The sequence below is a fragment of the Hypanus sabinus genome, chromosome 3 (genome assembly GCF_030144855.1).
Source record: "Hypanus sabinus isolate sHypSab1 chromosome 3, sHypSab1.hap1, whole genome shotgun sequence".
Lineage (NCBI taxonomy): Eukaryota > Metazoa > Chordata > Chondrichthyes > Myliobatiformes > Dasyatidae > Hypanus > Hypanus sabinus.
The window spans coordinates 176,771,219-176,794,009 of record NC_082708.1 but is presented as its reverse complement, the minus strand read 5'-3'; the positions used below and the strand labels follow the sequence as shown (position 1 = coordinate 176,794,009).

Below are 22,791 nucleotides of genomic sequence, written 5' to 3'. Positions count from 1 at the left end.
AATTTAGTAGGAGAATGAAATATTAAGAATGTAGAAGACAATGGTGGGTTAATGAAAGGTAGCTAAGAGATGTAGATTAGAACATGATTAAGTCAATGGGTAGAAACAGTAGTGGCGGATGTACTAGTGATATGCAACTGTAGACCGATTGGATATGCTAATGCAACTAAACCAGGAGATTGCTATAAAAAATGCTATGTCCAAGGATCGGTGGGCAATCAGCAACTAGCTCAATGACTGTCTCAGCTTTGATTTGCAAATTAAAGTTTAACCCTTCTTGTAGAATCTTCTGCGTCTCCTGGTCGTTTGTGGGGCACGAAAAACCACGACACAGAGAACAAGCGGTGGCTGATAAAAGGAGACAACAAACAACCAAAAGAACCGGACACTGACCACAGCCATCACTTATTTGTGTCCACACTGAACCAGAATATGTAGATCTCGAATCAGCCTCTGTAACCACCTGGGAAGCTGCCAACAGACAAAACTAACAGGTTTGGCTGTTCTGCTAGCTTTAGTGCCAGTGAGGGGTTGGGAGTGTTTGGGATTTGTGAATTTTTGTCTGATTGAGGCCTATCTTTCAACTACTTATAACTACATGAAACCATGTTATGTGGTGTCATCAGTGATAAGTAGCTGTCATGGCATCACCACCTCTGAATAGTTGTTTAATTTTCTAAGATCCATACCTTTGCAGAAAACCTTGCCAGTATTACTGGGGACAGTAAAGTTAAGTTCTCTTTCCCAAATTCTTAATCTTATAAAAGGCCTCTGAACATATTTTCATAATTATGTTGTAAACATTTGATATTACATCTTTCTGAAAAGGATTTAGTTCTAACAATTTCTCCAAAATACCCACTGAGTCTAGATTTGGAAAGGTAGGAAGTACAGTATTTAAAAAGTTATTTGAAAAGACCTGGAGGCCATTCATTCAATATTTTCACATGACGTAATTTGACCTGGTTCCAATTCTATTTATTTTTTCCTTTTGGGTCTGATTTTATATAGGTAGAGAGGATCAGAGTAGATGACACCATTGATTTTTCGCTTTTTCTTAGATACTATAAACAGCCCATGTGTTTTTTTCTTCTTTTTTTTATTAGTTAGTGGTTATTTTGTTAGATTAGTTATTGTGTCGTTTTGGGGATATAATTTTTTTTCTTCTTTTCCTGTTTTTTTATATTGATATACCCATTTTTTTTGTCCTGTTTATATTATATATTTGTATCATGTATGTTTTGGGAAGACCTAACTATAGGGTACTTATTGTTTATGTATCCTTTTATGCTCATTTTAATTTTGTAATTTTGTAATCCCAATAATTATGTATCAAGTTTATCATGTTGATATTAATAAAAAGATTGAAAAAGGAAGTATTACTGGGGATTGTTTAAACATCTTTGGCAATCATAAAGTGAAATCAAAAACAAAGAAATAAAGGACGTAAGACCATAAACAATTAAGACATAGGAGCAGAATCAGGCCATTTAGCCCATAGAATCTGCTCTGCCATTCCATCATGGCTGATTCCGGATCTCACTCAAACCCATACATCTGCTTTCTCACAATATCCTTCGATGCCTTGATCAATCAGGAAACTATCTCTTCCGCTTTAAATATACCCACAGATTTAGCCTCCACTGCAATCTGTGGCAGAGCATTCCACAGATTCACTACTCTCCAGCTAAAAATCCTACTTACCTCAGTTATAAAATGTTGCCCCTCAATTTTGAGGCTGTGCCCTCTAGTACTGGAAACACCCACCATAGGAAACATCCTCTCCACATCCACCCTATTTAGTCCCTTCAAAATTCGATATGTTTCAATGAGAACCCGACACATTCTTCTAAATTCCAGAGAGTACAGGCCCAAAGCTGCCAAACAGTCCTCACATGTTAACCTCTTCAGTCCCAGAATCATCCTCGTGAACCTCCTCTGGACTCTTTCCAATGACTACTCATCCCTTCTGAGGTATGGTGCCCAAAACTGTTGATAATACTCCAAGTGCAGCCTGACTAGTGAATTATGAAGCCTCAGAGTTATCTCCTTGTTTTTATATTCTATTCCCCTTGACATAAATGCCAACGTTGCATTTGCTTTCTTTACCACAGACTCAACCTGTAAATTAACCTTCTGGGAGCTTTGCACGAGAACTTTTAAGTTCCTCTGCACCTCTGATGTTTGAACCTTCTCCCCATTTAGATAATAGCCTGCACTATTGTTCCTTTTATGTAAATATATTATCATACATTTCCAACACTGTATTCCATCTGGCACTTTTTTTGCACATTGTTCCAATTTGTCTAAGTCTCGCTGCAATCGCATTGCTTCCTCAGCACTACCTACCCCTCCACCTTCTCCGTGGATTGTCACCTTGTCGTGGTGGAGAAGCTTGTGTGGTCCTGAGATCCCGAGAGGGATGCTGTCTGGAGCTATGCTCCTGGTAGGGTCACCCATGGTGCCAAGGTCGAGGGTGAGGTCCCTGACAAAGAACAATCCAACCAAGACCTCAACAGTGGAACAGGTGGATGAAGTTACTTCGAACTCAACAGCTGTGAAGGCAGATGAAGGCCACCACAAATCCATCAGCTCCAGTCACCGTGGTTTCCATGCCATCGGAATCAGTTGGTTGATTTGTGAAGTATCATGTGCTTCTTGGAGTGCAACATCAAGTACATGTTAAACAGATACACGCACAGGTCGTGGGCCACTTCACTAAGATTGTACTCATAAGCCACTTGAGAGCCCATAAGTAGATCATTGGAATGAAGACCATCATCCTCAACCTCGAGGGATAGCCATGATGACCCCTCCACCTATCTTCACATCATCCAGAAACTTTGCCACAAAGCCGTCATTTCCATTATCCAAATAATTGTCAAACAATATGAAAAGTAGTGGTCCCAAAACTGACCCCTGAGGAACACCACTAGTGACTGGCAGCCAACCAGAAAAGGACCACTTTATTCTCTCTCACTGCTTCCTGCCTGTCAGCCATTCCACTATCCATGCCAATATCTTTCCTGTAACACCATGGGATTTTATCTTGTTAAGCAGCTTATGTGTGGCACCTTGTCAAATGCCTTCTGAAAATCCAAGTAAATGACATCCACTGCCTCTCCTTTGTCCACCCTGCTTTTCACTTCCTCAAAGAACTCTAACAGATTTGCTATGCAAGATATCCCCTAACAGAAAACCATGCTGACATTGACTTATTTTATCATTAATTTCCAAGTACCCCGAAACCTCATTCTTAATAATAGACACCGAGTCTTTTCCAGCCATTGAGGTTAGGCTAACTAGCTTATAATTTCCTTTCTTTTGCCTTCCTCCCTTCTTAAAGAGTGCCAGTCCTCCAAGACCAGATTCTTGAAAGATCACGATCAATCCATTTGTTATCTTTTCAGCAACCTCTCTCAGGACTCTGGGATATGGTCCATCTAGTCCAAGTGACTTATCCACCTCAAGACCTTTGAGTTTGCCTAGCACTTTTTCCTTTGGCATTCACTCCAGACTCTAGTGTTTTCCACAGTAAATACTGATGCAGAGTACTCATTGAGTTCATCTGCCATTTCTTTGTCTCCATTACTTCCTCACCAGCATCAGTTTCCGATTGGTCCAATATTAACTCTCACCTCCTTATATACTTTTATATACTCCTTATACTCTTTATATAACGGAAAAAACTGTTAGTATTCTGCTTTATATTATTGACTAATTTACTCTCGTATTTCAACTTCTCCCTTCTTATAGCTTTTTTCAGTTGCCTTTTGTTGGATTTTAAAAACTTTATAATCATCCAACTTCCCACCCATTTTTGCTACCTTATGTGCCCTTTATTTGGCTTTTATGCAGTCACTAACTTCCCTTGTCAGCCACGGCTGCCTACCTCAGCAATTTGAGAACTTCTTCCTCTGTGGGACATATTTATCCTGCGCTTTGTGAACTCTACCCAGAAACATCAGCCATCTCTGCTCTGCTGTCATCCCCACCAGCAACTAACCCCAATCCATCTGGGCCAGCCCCTCCCTCACGCTTCTGTAATTCCATTCATTCCATTGTGATACTCATTGTGAGTTATGCTTCTTCCTCTGAAAATGCAGTATGAATTCAAACATATTATAATCACTGCCTCCTAAAGGTTCCTTTATATTAAGCTCCCTAATAAGATCTGGGTTATTACAAAATGTGTAGCCCCCAGGTTCGATGGGCTGCGTTAATCTAGGGAAAGACACTCTCTGGCCCACCAAATTTGTGAAATCTCATTTGTGTGGATGCTAAGTGATGTTTTCCCCTGTTACAAATCACAAAATAACAAAATAACAAATAGTGCACCATATGCAATTAAATAATTTTGCTTTGTAATTCTTAATTTGACTAGAGGGTTAGTAAAGAAAACAAAAAGAAAAGGGCCCATTTAAATGAAATAGTCTAATGCACACATTGGTGCTCACAACTTTCCCATCTGCTCGTTCTCCATCGATTCCACCCCCCCCCCCCACAGGTGTTGTCGACTCCCCACCACATTCCATGTCCACTCTGTCCTGCAGTCTACAATCTTTCCATTCTGGCCTCTTCTCTCTCCATCTTCTGCCGAACAGAAGCCCGCAAATCCCTCACTCGGGCTCACAAGAAAGAAAACCACTCCCTTCTTTAGATGCCACACATTCCAGAGCCCCCATTATCTCTCGTCATAACCCAAATACACTGCTGCCACAGAGAAACTATTACATTAGGAGTGAAACTTTTCCCAGGGTGTTACACATGCAATCTAAGATAACCTTTCCTTTAGTAGGCTCAAGCACAAGCTGCTCTAAAAAAGACATCTTGTAGGCATTCAACCAATTCCCTCTCTTGTGATCCAACCTCAAACCGATTTTCCCATTCCCCTTTCATATTGAAGTCCCCCATTACAACTGCTTCCTTACCCCATTACATGCCTTTTCCAGCTCCCTTTGCAATCTCAACCCGACAACCTATTTGGAGGTCTATATGTGATTCCTATAATGGTGTTTTTACTCTTGTAGTTATTGAACTCCACCCACAAAGACTCAACATTCTCTGACCCTGTGTCACCTCTTTCTAAAGATGTAATTTCATCTCTTACCAACAGAGCCACACCACTGCCTATGTCTTCCTACCTGTCCTTTTGATACAAGGTATATCTTTTCATGTTAAGCTCCCAACTATATCCTTCTTTTGTCTACAACTTAGTGATGCTCACAACATCATACTGACTTATCTGTAATTGTGCCACAAGTTCATCCACCTTATTCCAAATGCTACACACATTTAAATACAGCACCTTCAGTCCTTCATTCCTTGCCCTTTTGAATTTTGCCTCCATGGTAACTTAACTCTTTGCTCTGCCTTCATTTGTATCCAATTATTAACTTGTCCTTCCCTACATTCATGTTACATCCATCATCTACTTGTAAACCTGCTGGCTCATCCTCTGATCTATCCTTAGAGGAAAACCCTGCTTGACAAACCCACTGCAATTGTTTGAGGAAATTACAAGTAGGCTAGACAAGGGAGATGCAGTGGATGTTGTGTATTTTGATTTTCAGAAGGCCTTTGACATGGTGCCGCACATGAGGATGCTAAACAAGATAAGAGCCCATGGAATTATGGGAAAGTTACATACATGGATAGAGCATTGGTTGATCGGCAGGAAACAGAGAGTGGGAATAAAGGGATCCCATTCTGGTTGGCTGCCGGTTACCAGTGGTGTTCCACAGGGGTCTGTGTTGGGGCCGCTTCTTTTTACGTTGTATATCAACGATTTGGATTATGGAATAGATGGCTTTGTGGCTAAGTTTGCTGATGATACAAAGATAGGTGGAGGGGCCGGTAGTGCTGAGGAAACAGAGAGTCTGCAGAGAGACTTGGATAGATTGGGGGAATGGGCAAAGAAGTGGCAAATGAATTACAACATCGGAAAGTGTACAGTCATGCAATTTGGTAGGAGAAATTGCCTCTGCCTGTTTATTATTTAAATGGGGAGAGAATTCAAAGTTCTGAGATGCAATGGGACCTGGGAGTCCCCTTAAGGTTAACCTCCAGGTTGAGTCAGTGGTGAAGAAGGTGAATGAAATGTTGGCATTCATTTCTTAAAGGAATAGAGTATAGGAGCAAGGATGTGATGTTGAGGCTCTATAAGGCACTGGTAAGACCTCACTTGGAATATTGTGTGCAGTTTTGGGCTCCTTATTTAAGAAAGGATGTGCTGACATTGGAGAGGGTTCAGAGAAGATTCACTAGAATGATTCTGGGAATGAGAGGGTTAACATATGAGGAACGTTTGACCACTCTTGGACTGTACTCCTTGGAGTTTAGAAGAATGAGGGGGGACCTCATAGAAACATTTCAAATGTTGAAAGGCATGGACAGAGTGGATGTGGAAAAGTTGTTTCCCATGGGGGGGGGGGGAGTCTAGTACGAGAGGACATGACTTGAGGATTGCAGGGTGCCCATTCAGAACAGAGATATGAAAAAAAAATTTCAGCCAGAGGGTGGTGAATCTGTGGAATTTGTTGCCATGGGTGGCAGTGGAGGCCAAGTCATTGGGTGTACTTAAGGCAGAGACTGATAGGTATCTGAGTAGTCAGGGCATCAAGAGTTATGGTGAGAAGGTGGGGGAATGGGACTAAAGGGGAGATTGGATCAGCTCCTGATGAAATGGCGGAGCAGACTCGAATGGCCGACTTCTGGTCCTTTGTCTTATGGTCTTATATCATACTGGTTCCCATCCCCCTGTCATATTTGTTTACACCACTACTAACAGCTTTAGTAAAGCACATATATGGTGGTATATATGTAGTTTGATAATAAATTTACTTTTGAACTTTAAAATAAAGCTTTAAACTATTAAGATTAGTCAATAAAATAAATAGGCCACAGAAATCAAGGCAACAAGCAAATTGAGTCAACTTGCCAAAGATGCTATCATGGCAAAGTTAAAGGTGATGCATCTAAATGCTTGAAATTGTCACAAAGATGAAACAGTGGCACAAATATTTGTGAATAAGGATGTCCTCATTGCATTATAGAAACATGGCTACTAAGTGATCAAAGTGAGGAACTAAATGGGTGTTCAAAGAGAATCGATATTTTTGAAGAACAGAAAAAATGAAAAGGAACTGGAATAGGAGGATGAGATAGAGCGATGGGATGATCCTTGACAATGTAGAGGAACAGAGGGTTCTTGGGGTCCAAATCCAGAGATCACTTAAATCTGTAGTGGAAGTTGATAGAGTTGTTAAAAAAGGCCAGTGCTATGCTAGTCTTCGTCAGTTGGGCGAATGAGTTCAAGTGCCGTGAGCTAAAACTCTTGTTAGAACACACATCGAATATTGCGTTCAGTCTAGTTACCTCATTATAAGAAGATTTTAGAAGCTTTAGACATGGTACAGAACATATTTTTGCCAGGATACTGCCTGGATTAGAGAGCATGTTTTATGAGTAATGCTTGAATAAATTAGAGTTTTTCTCTTTGAGACAATGGAGGATTAGAGGTTACTTGATAGAGGTGTATAAGATTATGAGAGGCATAGATATGGTGGACAACTGGCACCTTTCCTCCAGGGTGAACATCAGAGGACATCCGCTTAAGATGAGTGGAAGAAAGTTTAGGGACGATGTCAGAAGTGGGTTGTTTTACGCAAGGAGTGGTAGATGTCATACCAACCTGTCTGTCCACCAGAATGCATTGCTAGAGGTGATTGTAAAGGCTGATAAAATCAGGACATTTAAAAGTCTCTGAGATGCATGGATGTAAGAAAAATTAAGGATTATAGGCTGTGAAGTTGGGAAGGGTTAGATTGACGGTGAAGTAGATTGACACAACATTGAATTTCCTCCAATGGCCAGTGGGTTTAGAGCTTCCTATTTTATCAACAATTTATACCTCAGGAATTTTTATTCTAGGAACAAAGCCCCACGGTATTGCAGGATACAACATGAATTTTCGACGAGATGGTGCCGGTAATCCACAGCGACATTCTGCAAGATCTGTACAATATTTCTAAAAATACCTCCATTGAATTACTCTCACTGCAATCTACAGCAAGTAATTTCCCTTTAAGAAATGCACTTCTAAATCAACTTAATGATCTATTGAAGGACTTGGCGGACCGAGCAGGTACAACTTTTAAGCAGATGAATATTCATGGCCATGGCCAGAAACGAGACTGGAAGGGGAGACTCGAAGCCAGGCTGAAACACAGAGAGATGAGACCCCTCCCCCCTCCTTCCTACCCAGCATTTTGTTAGCAAATGTGCTGTTGCCGGAGAGCAGAACTGAGCACCTGAGGTCAGAGAAATGAACCATTATTGTGTTCTATGTTTGAAGATGACATGGTTTACACCGATCATATCAGATACAATGATCAAACCCATAGGCTCCTTGATTCACAGGATGGGCCAAGCTGCTGATTCAGAAAAGGCAAAAGATGGAGGTGTGTGTTTCATGATAAACTCTCAGTGGAGTTCTGATATGGCAGTTTAGTCAAACTCCTATCCCGCTGACCTTGAACTCTTAATGGTCAAATTCCATCTGTTCTACTTAACCAGGGAATTCTCCTCCATAATCCTGACAGCAGTTTACATAAAACCAACAGCTGACTATATTCAAGTGCCTGAGATACTACATAATGCCGTCTCCAAACAAGAAACAGTCCATCCCAAGCATTCCAAAAAGACACTCGGGAAGTCCAACCAGGCTTGTTTGGAGAAGTCTCAGCCCAATTACCATCAGCATATACCCTGTAGCACTAGAGGTCCCAACACACCAGACCACTGTTACACTACGTTAAGGAATTCCTACCATTCCATGCCCGGACGGCACTTTGGCACATCTGATCACCTGGCTGTCCTTCTCCTACCTGCTTATAGACAGATGCTAAAGAGCAAGGCCCAGAGATTATGACAACAAAGAGGTGGTTGTGGGAGGCAATGGAGTGGCTATAGGATTGTTTCAAGTGAGTGGACTGGATCATGTTCAGGGACTCATCCATGGATCTGAATGAATAAACCATAAAAACAGTTAGAAACATAGAAAACCTACAGCACAATACAGGCCCTTCAGCCCACAAAGCTGTGCCGAACATGTCCATACCTTAGAATGTACTAGGCTTACCCATAACCCTCTATTTTTCTAAGCTCCATGTATCTATCCAGGAGTCTCTTAACAGACCCTATTGTTTCCGCCTCCACCACCGCCGCTGGCAGCCCATTCCATGCACTCATCACTCTCTGCATAAAAAACTTAACCCTGGCACCTCCTCTGTACCTATTTCCAAGCACCTTAAAACTATGCCCTCTCATGCTAGCTATTTCAACCTTGGGAAAAAGCTTCTGACTGTCCACACGATCAATGCCTCTCATTATCTTATACACCTCTATCAGGTCACCTCTCATTCTCCGTCACTCCCAGGAGAAAAGGCCAGGTTCACTTAGCCTATTCACATAAAGCCTGCTCCCCTATCCAGGAACATCCTTGTAAATCTCCTCTGCACCCTTTCTATGGTTTCCACATCCTTCCTGTAGTGAGGCGACCAGAATTGAGCACAGTACTCCAAGTGACGTCTGTCCAGGGTCCTATATAACTGCAGCATTACCTCTCAGCTCTTCAAACTCAATCCCACGATTGATGAAGGCCAATGCACCGTATGCCTTTTTAACCACAGAGTCAACCTGTGTAGCAGCTTTGAGTGTCCTATGGACTCAGACCCCAAGATCCCTCTGACTGCCACACTGCCAAGAGTCGTGCTATTAATGCTATATTCCGTTATCATATTTGACCTACCAAAATGAACCAACTCACACTTATCTGGATTGAACTCCATCTGCCACTTCTCAGCCCAGTTTTGCATCCTATCAATGTCCCACTGTAACCTCTGACAGCCCTCCGCACTATCCACAACACCTCCAACCATTGTGTCATTAGCAAATTTACAAACCCATCCCTCATCCAGGTCATTTATAAAAATCACGAAGAGTATGGGTCCCAGAACAGATCCCTGATGCAGTCCACTGGTCACCGGCCTCCATGCAGAAAATGACCCATCTGTAACCACTTTTTGCCCTCTGTGGCCAAGCCAGTTCTGGATCCACAAAGCAATGTCCCCTTGGATCCCATGCCTCCTTACTTTCTCAATAAGCCTTGCATGGGGTACCTTATCAAATGCCTTGCTAAAATTTATACAGACTACATCTACAGCTCTACATTCATCAATGCGTTTAGTCACACCCTCAAAAAATTCAATCAGGTTCATAAAGCATGACTTCCTTATGACAAAGCCATGCTGATAATTCCTAATCATATTATGCCTCTCCAAATGTTCATAAATCCTGCCTCTCAGGATCTTCTCTATCAACTTACCAACCACTGAAATAAGACTCACTGGTCTATAATTTCCTGGCCTATCCCTACTCCCTTTCTTGAATAAGGGAACAACATCTGCCTCCAATCCTCCAGAACCTCTCCCATCCTCACTGATGATGCAAAGATCATTGCCAGAGGCTCAGCAATCTCCTCCCTCACATCCCACAGTAGCCTGGGGTACATCCTGTCCAGTCCCGGTGACTTATCCAACTTGATGCTTTCCAAAAGCTCCAGCACATCCTTTTCCTTAATAACTACATGCTCAAGCTTTTCAGTCCACTGCAAGTCATCCGTACAACCGCCAAGATCCTTTTCTGTAGTGAATACTGAAGCAAAGTATTCATTAAGTACCTCTGCCATCTCCTCTGGTTCCATGCACTCTTTTCCACTGTCACACTCGATAAGTCCTATACTCTCACGTCTTATCCTCTTGCTCTTCACATACTTGAGGAATGCCTTGGGGTTTTCCTTAATCCTGTCTGCCAAGGCCTTCGCATGGCCCCTTCTGGCTCTCCTTACTTCACTCTTAAGCTCCTTCCTGCTAGCCTTATAATCTTCTACATTCATATCATTACCTAGTTTTTGAACCTTTCGTAAGTTCTTCTTTTCTTCTTGACTAGATTTACAACAGCCTTTGTAGGGTTCCTGTACCCTACCGTCCTTTCCCTGTCTCATTGAAATGTATCTAAGCAGAACCCCATGCAAATATGCCTTGAACATTTGCCACATTTCTTCCATATGTTTCCCTGAGAACATCTGTTTCCAATTTATGCTTCCATGTTCCTGCCTGATAGCCTCATAGTTCCCCTTACTCCAATTAAACACTTTCCCAACTTGTCTGTTCCTATCCCTCTCCAATGCTATGGTAAATGAGATAGAATTGTGATCACTATCTCCAAAATGCTCTCCCACTGAGAGACATAACACCTGACCAGGTTCATTTCCCAATACCAGATCAAGTACAGCCTCTCCTCTTGTTGGCTTATTGTGTCAAGAAACCTTCCTGAACACACCTGACAAACACCACCCCATCTGTACCCCTCACTCTGGTTGTTGACGAGTGTGCCCCCACAAAGTCATTCAGAGTCTTCCCCAACCAGAAGCATTGGATGAACCATGAAATCTGCAATCAGCTGAGGGCCAGAGCAGAAGCACTCAAATCTGGTGACCAAGAATGTTATAAGAGGTCCAGATACGATCTCCAGGAAGCCATCTCACAGGTGAAGAGGCAAATCTGGACTAATGATGCATCAATGAAGGGTGCTCAGCTGTGGCAGGGCTTAAATAGTACCACCTCTTCTAAAGTTAAATCAAGTGACATGGGCAACAACAAGCTTTGCTTCCAGCTGAGCTTAATGCCGTGTATGCTTGCTTTGATTATCAAAACATAAAGCAATCATCACAAACTCCCACAGCCCCTGATGATCCTGTGATTTCAAACTCTGAGGCTGATTTGCGAACAACCTTCAGGAAGGTGAACCCCGAAAAGCATCCAGCCCAGTCCAGGTACCTGGCCAAGAACTAAATACTTGTGCTGGTCAACTAGCTGGCTTGTTCACTCAGATCTTTAACTTCTCGCTTTGGCAATCTGAGGTACCCACTTGTGGTAACCTGCCTCAATAACTATCATCCAGTAGCACTTACATGTACAATGATGAAGTGTTTTGAGAGGCTGGTAATGAAACATATTGACTCCTGGCTGAGAAGCAACTTGGATCCACTGCAAAATGTCTACTGAAGCAACAGGCCCACAGCAGATGCCATCTCACTGGCACTTCACTTAACCCTGCAACATCTGGACAGCAAAGATACATAGATTCTGATGCTCTTTATCGACTGCAGCTCAGCAGTGAATATCAATACCCCCTCTAAACTAATCGATAGGCTTCAAAACCTTGGCCTCAATGCACCCTTGTGCAATTGGATCCTCTGTTACCTCACTTCCCAATCTGATTAGCAACAACATCTCCATAAATTTCCGTTAGCACAGGCGCACCACTAGGCTGTGTGCTTAGTCCCCTGCTCTGCTCGCTTTATATCTATGATCATGTGGCCAAGCACAACTCCAATTGGCATATTCAAGTTTGCTGATGGCACCACTGTCATAGGTCAAATCAAAGGTGGTGATGAATCAGCGCCAAGGAGGAAGATTCAAAATCTGGCTGAGCAGTGCCACGACAACAGCCTCTCACTCAATGTCAGCAAGACCAAGGAGCTGACTATTGACTTCAACAGAAGGAAACCAAAGGTCCATGAGCCAGTCCTTGTGTTGCCCTTAAGGCACTTATTTAACTTTATTAAATTTCCACTTTAAATAATTTGTTTGTAACTATTTCCAGTTAAAGTTAAAGGTTGATAACTACATTACAGTTTAACGAAGGTAAAATTAATTGTCTATGATATATCTCAGCATGTGATGATGTCACTCCCCCCCGCCCCCAGTTTTGCAGTGTCTTGTGGGTAAGTTCCGGTTCAGAGAAACAAGAAGCTGGGAGCTTGCATGTGCAGGACCAACATGAAAAGCTCCATTTCGATCCAAAAAGAAACATCATAGAAGCAACGCCATAAGTTCATATTTCAGTTGATATGTTGAAATAAAAAATATTAACACTGATTCTGTTAAAAGAAATGATGGTTGATAAAAACACAAAATGCTGGCAGAACTCACAACAGGCCAGACAGTATCTATGGGAGGAGGTAGTGACGACGTTTTGGGCCGAAACCCTTCATCAGGAGTGAAGTAACATGGGATGGTCGAGAGGGGATAAGAAGTGGGGGGAGGGATAAAGTAGAGAGTTAGGAAGTGATAGGCTGGAGGGAAATGGGCTAGGGGGAAGGTGGAGAATTATGGGAAATAAAAGAGAAAGAAAGGTAAGGCTGGGGGGGAGATTATAGTGAGGGGGAAAATGGAGAGAGAAAGAACCAGACTAAAATAATAGATAGGGATGGGGGTGGGAGGGGCAGGGGTATCAATGGAGGTCAGCGAGTTGGATGTTCATGCCGGCAGGTAGGAAGCTACCTAGGCAGGAGATAAGGTATTGCTCCATCGACCTGCGTGTGGCCTTGACGGTAGAGGAGGTAGAGGAGGCCATGGACAGACATGTTGGAGTGGGAGTGGTCTGTGGAATTGAAGCGTGTGGATAAGGTTTATTTTCTTGTGCCATTGAAAGCATTGCTGGAAAAATTGTGTTGAAGCCTACCTAAAACCATTGATGGCTTAAGCAGGTTCTGCCTATATGTAGTACTTTAATGAGACTTTAATGTAATGCAGTTCATTATAGTTTTATTTTTAGAGATATTTATGATGCAAATGTGGTGTCAAGAAGGAAACAGACACTGTATATGTTTTGTATTATTTATCAATAGTTTCCACCATACGATAATGTGAACAGTAAACTGTTAATCTTATTGCGACTCTGTCTTCATCGGCTCCAGTTTAACTTGGTGTTTAGTCAGAGATTCAACACACTGCATGAGAACACTACAGTCCTCATCAGGGAATCAGAGGTGGAGAGGGTTAGCAGGTTTAAATTCCTTGGTGTTATCATTTCTGAGGCTCTGTCCTAGGCCTGGCATATAAGTACAATTACAAAGAAAGCACACTACCACCTCTACTTCCTTAGAAGTTTGCAAAGATTTGGCATGACATCTGAAACTTTAACTTCTATAGTGGGGAGTATATTGACTGGCTGCATCATAAACTGGCAAGGAGATACCAACGCCCTTGAATGGAAATTCCTACAAAAAGTAATGGACATGCCCCAGTTCATCACAGGTAAACCCTCCCCACCACTGAGCACATCTATATGAAGCATTGTTGCAGGAAAGTCAGCATCTATCATCAGGGACCCCCACCCCCCAGGACTTGTTCTCTTCTTGTTGCTGCCATCGGGAAGGAGGTCCAGGAGGCCCAGGACTCACACTATCAGGTTCAGGAATAGTCAATAACCCCTCAACCATCAGGCTCTTATACTAAAGGGTATATCTTCACTTAACTCCATTTCATCATTGAAATGTTCCCACAACCCATGGATTCACTTTCAAGGACTCTTCATCTCATATTCCTGATATTTATTGCATATTTATTATTATTATTATTATTATTATTATTATTATTATTATTATTATTATTATTATTATTATTATTATTATTATTATTATTATTATTATTATTAATAATAATAATTTTTAATTTTTATTTGCACAGTTTCTTGTGTTTTGCAGACTGGTTGAATGACCAAATTGATGTGGTTTCGTTAATTCTATTATGATTATTATTATATTCTGGATTTATTGAGTATGTCCACAAGAAAATGAATCTCAGGGTTGTACATGGTGACGTATATTTACTTTGCTAATAAATTTACTTTGAAGTTTTCTATTTCATAAAACTGATAATTCAGCACATTTTGGTCATACTGGATAGTAGAATTTCTGGACTGTTGGATGTTATTCTACACTAACACACATTTTAATTCACTCATTTTAAGATATTATTTTGTACTTTAATAAATTTTCCAGTTGACCTCAAAATGTTAAAGGTCAGTAGAAAGTCTACTAAATGGAGCCACAGGGATTTGGATGGGCAGATGGGAATGAGTGCTATAGTGAACAGGAGGAGGTGTGAGAAGGGAGGTTCAATCAAGTCAAGAAACTGGAGCTGCAGTGAGTAGATGGGAAAAGCAAATATTAACTGATGAGTCACAGTAGATAGGGTTGTAAAGAGAGCTTTTGGCACATTGGCCTTCATAGATCAGAGCAATGAGTACAGACAAGAGTAAATCTGCAGATCTTGAAAGGTCTCGGCCAGCAACTCCGACTGTACTCTGTTCCATAAATGCTGCCTGGCCTGCTGAGTTCCTCCAGCATTTTGTGTGTGTTTAAATGAGTACAGAGGTCACGATGTTAGGTTGAAGTTGTATAAGACATTAGTGAGGCCTCATTTGGAGTATTGTGCGCAGTTCTGGTCACCCACCAAACTGGAAGATATCAAAAAGGTGGAAAGAGTACAGAGAAAACTAGGGTGTTCCTGGCACTTGAGGACCTGAGGTATAGGGAAAAGATGAATAGGAGAGGACTTGATTTTATGGAGTGTAGGAGAATGAGGACATAGTTGATAGAGGTATACAAAATTATGAGGGGTAGGTAGACTAAATGCAAGCAGGCTTTTTTCTGCTGAGGTTGGGTGGGACTTGAACTGGAGGTCATAAGTTGTAAGAGAAAGGTGAAATATTTAAGGGAACCTGAGAGGGAACTTCTTCACTCACAGGGTGTTGAGAATGTGGAACATGCTGCAAGGGGAAGGGGAGGATACAGGTTCAATTACAATATTTAAGAAAAATTTGGACAAGTACATGGATGGGAGTGGTATTGGGACTATGGTCCAGATGCACGTTCATGGGATGAGCCAGAAAAGTAGTTCAGCATTGAGAAGATGGACCAAAAGGCCTGTTTCTGTGTTGTAGTGCTCTATGACTCTAAACCCCAAAGCACTGCATGTTCCAATGTGTTATCATCATTTACTGAAATCAGTAATTTTTATTTAATTCTAATATTGTGTAATAACTCATCATTAAAGGTTTCCTGAAAGTCTTTAATCTACTCATCCTGAGTGCACATTCAAAATATTCAACAGACTCAAATCGAAATCAAATTGAGTTTCATAATTCAAACCATACATGAATACAGCTAAAATAGACAATGTTCCTTTGGGGCCAAGGTGCAAAAACATACATGCACATTGAAAATAGCGAGAGAGAAAAAACAATATAGTCACGCAAGAGACAGTCTGAGTGAAAAATCACACATGTTTATGGTTCCTGGCAGCCCAGCTGGTAATTCCATGGATCCAACACTGCAGGGCAGCATTGATAGGAGAGGCCACCCACAACTGAGCACAGACACCTCACTACACAGTCTCCGGCATCTCCTCAACTGGACTACAGCAGCAGACAAGCCCGAGGCTTGAGGACCAGTCCTTGCTACAACAGAGGTGTCACTGCAGCCTCGCCTGCTGTGACTCCACCAAACAAGAGAAACAGGCCTGCGGCAATCAATGTCCAACAGGGCCCAGAAAAGTCATTCACGGTTTCACTGCACACTGCCTTTGCACACCAACTCCTATGCCTTTGAGTAGCAGGCAGCAACATGATCTGCACCCAGGTCATCTCTCCTGCAGCTCGACTCTGTCCTCATGGCCTGGTGGCCCGATTCTCCACTCACAGCCGGCTACTTCAAACAACGAGCAGCTCACTGATATGGTAGACCTGCTGCACCAATAGTTATTGGAGTCCAGTATAGTCTTACAAAAATAATAACTCATTTAACAAAGATAAAAAAGCACCTTTGGTTGGACCCCGAGAGGTCGCTGTGTCTGCATGCCCAGCCATCTTACCAGACTTATCAGAATCTACGTGTAATGAATCCATGGTGCTTTATTTAGTACAAAATAAATTAGAGCAGATCAAGGAAAATACTAATGTCAATTAAATGCTTCGGGACTGTTTTGTTAGTTATTTTCAAAAGCTAAAGAATAGGCAGTTTACAAAATGATTGAGGTACAGAAGGAAACAGTTTGGCCTTTCAAGTCAAATAAAGCCTCAGATACCTAGCTGACTTATCCTATTCCCTCACCTACTTCCCATATCCTTATAATTACCTTTCCAGCTCTCGGAGCAGATTCAATGGGCCAAATGGCCTAATTCTATTCCTTTATCTTATCGTCTCTTCTGAGGGATATGTACATGTGCAGACAGAAGAGATTAGGTGTCATTAACATAATTAGTTTGACCCCAATGGTCCAAAGAGCCTGTTCCAGTGCTCTACACTTCTATATTCTGAATTACTAACCGCTGCTGTATGTTGGAGCTTCCTGTGTACAAACTGATTGAAATATTTTCAACATTATAACAATGACCAAACTTTACACCATTAGGTTTTCGAACAAAAAGTCATAGAGCTCTACAGCACTGAAACAGGCCCTGCAACCCATCTAGTCTGTGCCAACTTGGTTTTCTGTCTAGTACCATCTACCACTACCCATCCAAATTTCTAATTATGTTTTGTTGCAACGTTACAAAACTCTAATTAGACCGCATCTGGAGTACTGCATATAATCCTGGTTTCCCCTTTATAGCAAGACCATTGAGGCCTTGGAGAGGGTGCAAAAGAGGTTTACCAGAATGGTGTCTGGATCAGAGGGCACATTATAATGAGATGTTGGACAAACTTAGGCTGTTTTCTCTGGAGCAGCAGAGGCTGAAGGGAGATCTGATAAAGGTCTGTAAGATTATGAGACACACAGATAGAGTAGACATACAATGTCTCTTTCCAAGGATTAAGATGTCTACTACCAGAGGGCATGCATTTAAGGTGAGAGGGGGTAACTGCAAAGGAGTTGCGAGGGGCAAGTTTTTAAACACAGAGAGTGATGGGTGTCTGGAATGAGCTGCCTGGGGTGGTGGTAAAAGCAGATACATTAGGGACTTTTAAGAGTCATTTAATAGGCACATGAATGTGAGGAAAGTGGAGGGATATGGACATTGTGCAGGCTCAAGGATTAGTTTAGTTGGCCATTTGATTACTAAATCCTTAGGTTCGGCTAAACCTTGTGGATGGAAAAGTCTGTTGCTGTGCTCTGCTGTTCTATGTTCTAATTGAAAATGCACCTACCACTTCTGTTGTCAGTTCATTCCATGCTGATGATCAAATATAAAACAAAGATGGTTTTGTGTAGTCCTTCGACAACCAATAGAGTTCCCAGCCCCTATTATGGCCTATGGATAACCTCTGCATTACTGTCAATTTTCTTATGTTGAAAGGCACAGCACTGAATTGAACTGAACTACACTAAACATTCCCCGGCTGTTTCAAGGATTCTGCGGTTTGATGTTTAATATCCAGTGTATTAATCGCTTCTGCTTTTGCTATTTATGCGATTTGTTTTTTTTTGTGTGTGTTGGGTGTTTGATGTTTTCTTTGAAGATGTTCCATGGGGTTTGTTTCATAGCTGCCTGTGGGAAGAAGAATCTCAGGGTTGAATACTGCATATATGCTTTGATAATAAACGTACTTTGAACTTTGGGCATACACTACTTAATATCACCAGTGCAAGGTCTTTGAAATAATTAATGACTCAACTATCTGCCCTTTCCACAATGGATTAAATTTAATCTTGTCCTAGATATGAATGAAACACCTTGGTCACATTTAGATAGCACTTGGTATTATCGTGTCTATCTTGGCAAACTGACAGGCTCTTGGTTCAATGTCTTACCCTAATCTCTAGGTAGTGTAATGATCCTGCACCAACTTTGTAAACTACTCCAATGTTTTAGCAACAGCTTCTACCTCTCCACTAGCAGATGTCTGAATGGACAATGAACCAACCCATGAAAACCACCACACTCTTTTTGCTCTCTATTTTTTTTTAACAGCCACATCGCGGAACAGATCCTTCAAGTCCATTGAGCCGCACCACCCAACAACCCAATTATGTAAACTTAGCCTAATCACAGGCCAATTTAAAGTGACCAATTAGGCTACTTAGTTCATCTTTGGACTGAGGGAAGAAACTGGAGCAGCCAAAGGAAACCCACAGAATTCACAGGGAGAACGTATGAGGAGTGATCATGGCCTAAGGTAGAAGGAGATGAGTTATTAACGTCAAACTGTCTGCATAATCACTCAAAGAGTTGAACTGCAAGTGCATGTAACGAGAACTGTATAACTCATCTCCTACCTTAGGCCACGAACTTATTCTAGAGGTCCAAGATCAGTATGCTCCAAGACCGCTGGACTAAGTGTGTAAATGTAGGAGGGGACTATGTTGAAAAATAAATGTGCTAGGTTTTCTAAAATTGACTCCTTCTACCTTAGGCTACAAACTTATCACCCCTCGTACAAACTCCAAATGACATTGGAATTGAACTCTGAACTCCAACGCCCCGAGTGACACTAACTGTTACCTTCCCGTGGCTTCCCACTACACTTTATGCACTACTTTTTAAATTCAGTTTTTGCATATTTTTCATATTGTAATTCATAGTAATTTTTATGTATTGCACTGTAATGCTGCCACAAAACAAATTTCACAACGTATATCTGTGATATTAAACCTGATTGAGATTAGTTCTGCATTGATTGCATAAAGCACTGATTCCAATTCAGATTCATTTATCATTAAGCACAGGGAAACATACAGTGAAACATCTCGCTTGTGTCGACAATCAACACAACCTGGGGGTGTGCCAGGGGCAGCCTGCAAGTGTTGCCAATGTAGCATGCCCTCTCGCACTCCATTTGATCATCATGGCATAAGATAAGCAACAAACAACATATTGATGCAATTGATGAAAAAGGCACAACTGCGGCTTTACTTCATTGATGTCACAACCAGGGATCATTCTTCAAAAATGTGTTTTTTGTGGATTAGTGGGTGGACTGTATTTTCTCAGTGTCACCTCATTGGAATGCATTGTCCTTGGTTTGTTTACCTTTTATGTCTAATTGTCTTTGGGCTAGCTCTGGATTTTCACTTTGGTTTGCAGGTTTTGGTATCATTTGGTATCACGGGAATGGTTAAACTCTATATTTATAATTTTTTTCAATTTGGCATCATCAGCACAGTATATTCAATGTCTTGCTTTGTAGTTGTTGGCTTCGGGGATTATTGCTTTGTCCGGACACTTGCGTTACCTGATTGCTGCAGAATTCCTATGGGCTCCAGGATATATTTCGGGGGACATGCCACCCCCTCTTTGAAACTCAGACTGAGCTTGTGCTAGTTTTTTCTTAATTCCTGTATTAAATCTTTAGTTTTATTTTAATTGCTGAAGTCTCTGTGATTCCTGTGCTTGAGTTTGCCAGTGAGCCTTTCACTTGAGGAGATTTGGTATATCACCAAAGACAATAGCAAATTTCTACAGATGAATCATGAAGAGCATTCTGACTGGTTTTATCATTGTCTGGAATGGAGGTGCTGCTGTGCAGGATAGGAAAAATCTGCAGAGGGCTATAAATTCAGCCATCTCCATCATGGGCACCAGCCTTCGCACCATCAAGGGCATTTTCAAAAGGTGGCATCCACCATTAAGGACATGCCCTCTTCTCATCGCCTAAAGACACATACTCCACATTTCAGGAACAGATTCTTCCTCTCCACCGTCAGATCTCTGAATGGACAATGAACTCATGTACACTACCTCACTACTTTTTGTTCTTTTTTTACTCTTTTGCACAACTTATTTTTAAAAATTTGCATATATATTTTCTTCATGTAACTTTTTATTATTAAATATTGTGCTGTACAGCTGCCGCAAAGCAACAAATTTCACACCCAGCCCATGATCACCACTCACTATTTTTGCTCTTTTGATTATTTATTTAATTTATATTTCTTAGTTTGTAGTTCTAATGTTCTACTGCTTCCATAACACAACAAATTCCATGACATATATCAGTGATATTAAACCTAATTTTGAATCAAATTCTGATTCAATAAGCACAGTAAGCTCCCTGTACTATAGTGATTTTTGCCTAAATGTTAATTTTAAAGACGAAGTACAAATCATTGTCATTATCTAGGAATAAGTCTAGGCATCTATATGATAGAATAAAAAAAGTTTCCCAGACCCTATGACACATTCTAACTGTGGGAAGCAAAGTGGCTCACTGGGGCTTTGACGATACATATTCCCACTAAGTGGCTTTTTCCTTCTTTCCAGCTTTGGTCGGACGCAATCGGTGTATCAGGCTCCTGAGGACTTGGTAGGCACAGAATACGATCAACACTACAGCCACCAATGCAAAGCCACAGACGTCCAGTAAGTACAGCTGGTACGTAGGCATTTGGTAAGAATGAGGCTTTAAGTGTGCCCCACTTCCGACTTTCAGAATCGACTCAATCCACCTGCTGGTGAGCTCTGCCGTGGTGAAGGGCTGGAACCTGAGTTGCTTGCTTGTCCTGATGGCATTCTGCTTGAAGCTGAAAAGACAAGAACGACATTTATGTGGCATCTCCTGTACAGTGGCACATCACATGGCATTTAGCGCAAGTGGAATTTGACAAAATTCGAGTTGAAGGCAGAAGTTAACAGTCATGCCAAATAGGTGATCAAAGAGGTGAAGGAAGGGATGGTGGCAAAGTTTAGAGTTTGGGGGCATGGCTGGGGAATTGATAAAGACACAAAGACACCTTGAAGTGAATAAGTGCCATGTAAAAAGTAATGGAGACCACGCTACCCCGTACAATTACAACTGATATCTTACACTATCAAGAGGCAGATACATTAGAGGCATTTTAGAAATGCCTAGGCACATGGATATCAGAATATTAGAGGGCTATGTAGGAGGAGAGGATTAGATTGGCCTTAGAGTAGGTTAAAAGGGCAAAACAACACCGTGAATCAGAATCAGAATTACAATCTGTTTTATTATCACTGGCATATGACATGAAATTTGTTGTTTTGCAGCAGCAGTACAGTACAATGCTTAATAAAGTAAAACATTGACAAATTTCTATAGATGTATGGTGGGGAATATATTGACTGGCTGCATCACAGCCTGATACGGGAACAGCAAAGCCCTTGAATGGAAAATCCTACAGAAGGTAGTGGATGCGGCCCAGTCCACCATGGGTAAAGCCCTCCTCACCATTGCGTGCATCCACATGAATTTTTTTCACAGGAATGCTGCTTCCATCATCAGGGATCACCCCACCCCCACCCCCACCACCCATGCAGCAGGACATGCTCTCTTCTCGCTGCTGTCAGGAGCCTCAGGACTCACAGCATCACATTCAGGAATAGTCATTACCTTTCAATCATCAGGCTCCAAAACCAGTGCAGAGAACTTCACTCCACCTCACTTGCCCTCATTGAAATGTTCCCACAACATATGCGTGTATTTTGATAAAAAATTTACTTTGAACTTTGCTATGTATATCTCCTCCTCATGGACCGTTACCTTGTCATGGTGAGGGGGCTTGTCTATCTCAGTGACATCATGAGCTATACCATGTAGTGCTATAGGTCAGGGCAGAAAGGTCGGACTAAATGTGGTCCACTGGAGAAGGAAATGGTAACCCACTCCAGTAATTTGGCAAGAAAACCTTATGGAACAGTTCATGAGGTCATACAGAGTTGAACTTGACTTAATGACTGAACAACATATATACAATTGAATTAAATAAGTAGTGCAAAAACAGTGTTAAAAACAATAATAAGGTAGTGTACATGGGTTCAAAAATCCATGATGAAGGAGAGGAAGGAACGTGATGGTAGCAATGAAAGGAGGCCATGTCCTGGGCGATTGGAGTCCTTAATGATGGATGCCACCTTTGTGAGATATCACTTTTTAAGATGCTGGGGAGGCTCGTGAGTGTGATGTAGCTTTGTGGGCCG

General features: G+C 41.6%; 1 protein-coding gene across 2 annotated transcripts in view; it reads right to left on the bottom strand.

The window, feature by feature from the left end:
* Positions 1 to 15,993: 15,993 nt before the first annotated feature.
* LOC132391921 (UDP-glucuronosyltransferase 3A1-like) overlaps positions 15,994 to 22,791 on the bottom strand; it is a 57,608-nt gene continuing 50,810 nt past the window's right edge. Inside the window, exon 8 of one of the 2 annotated variants that reach the window (XM_059965699.1) lies at positions 15,994 to 21,374. In XM_059965699.1, the coding sequence (XP_059821682.1) occupies positions 21,089 to 21,374 (286 nt within the window). In that variant the 3' untranslated portion in view covers positions 15,994 to 21,088. The remainder of the gene's footprint in view (positions 21,375 to 22,791) is intronic. The other variant, XM_059965698.1, reaches the window with a different exon arrangement.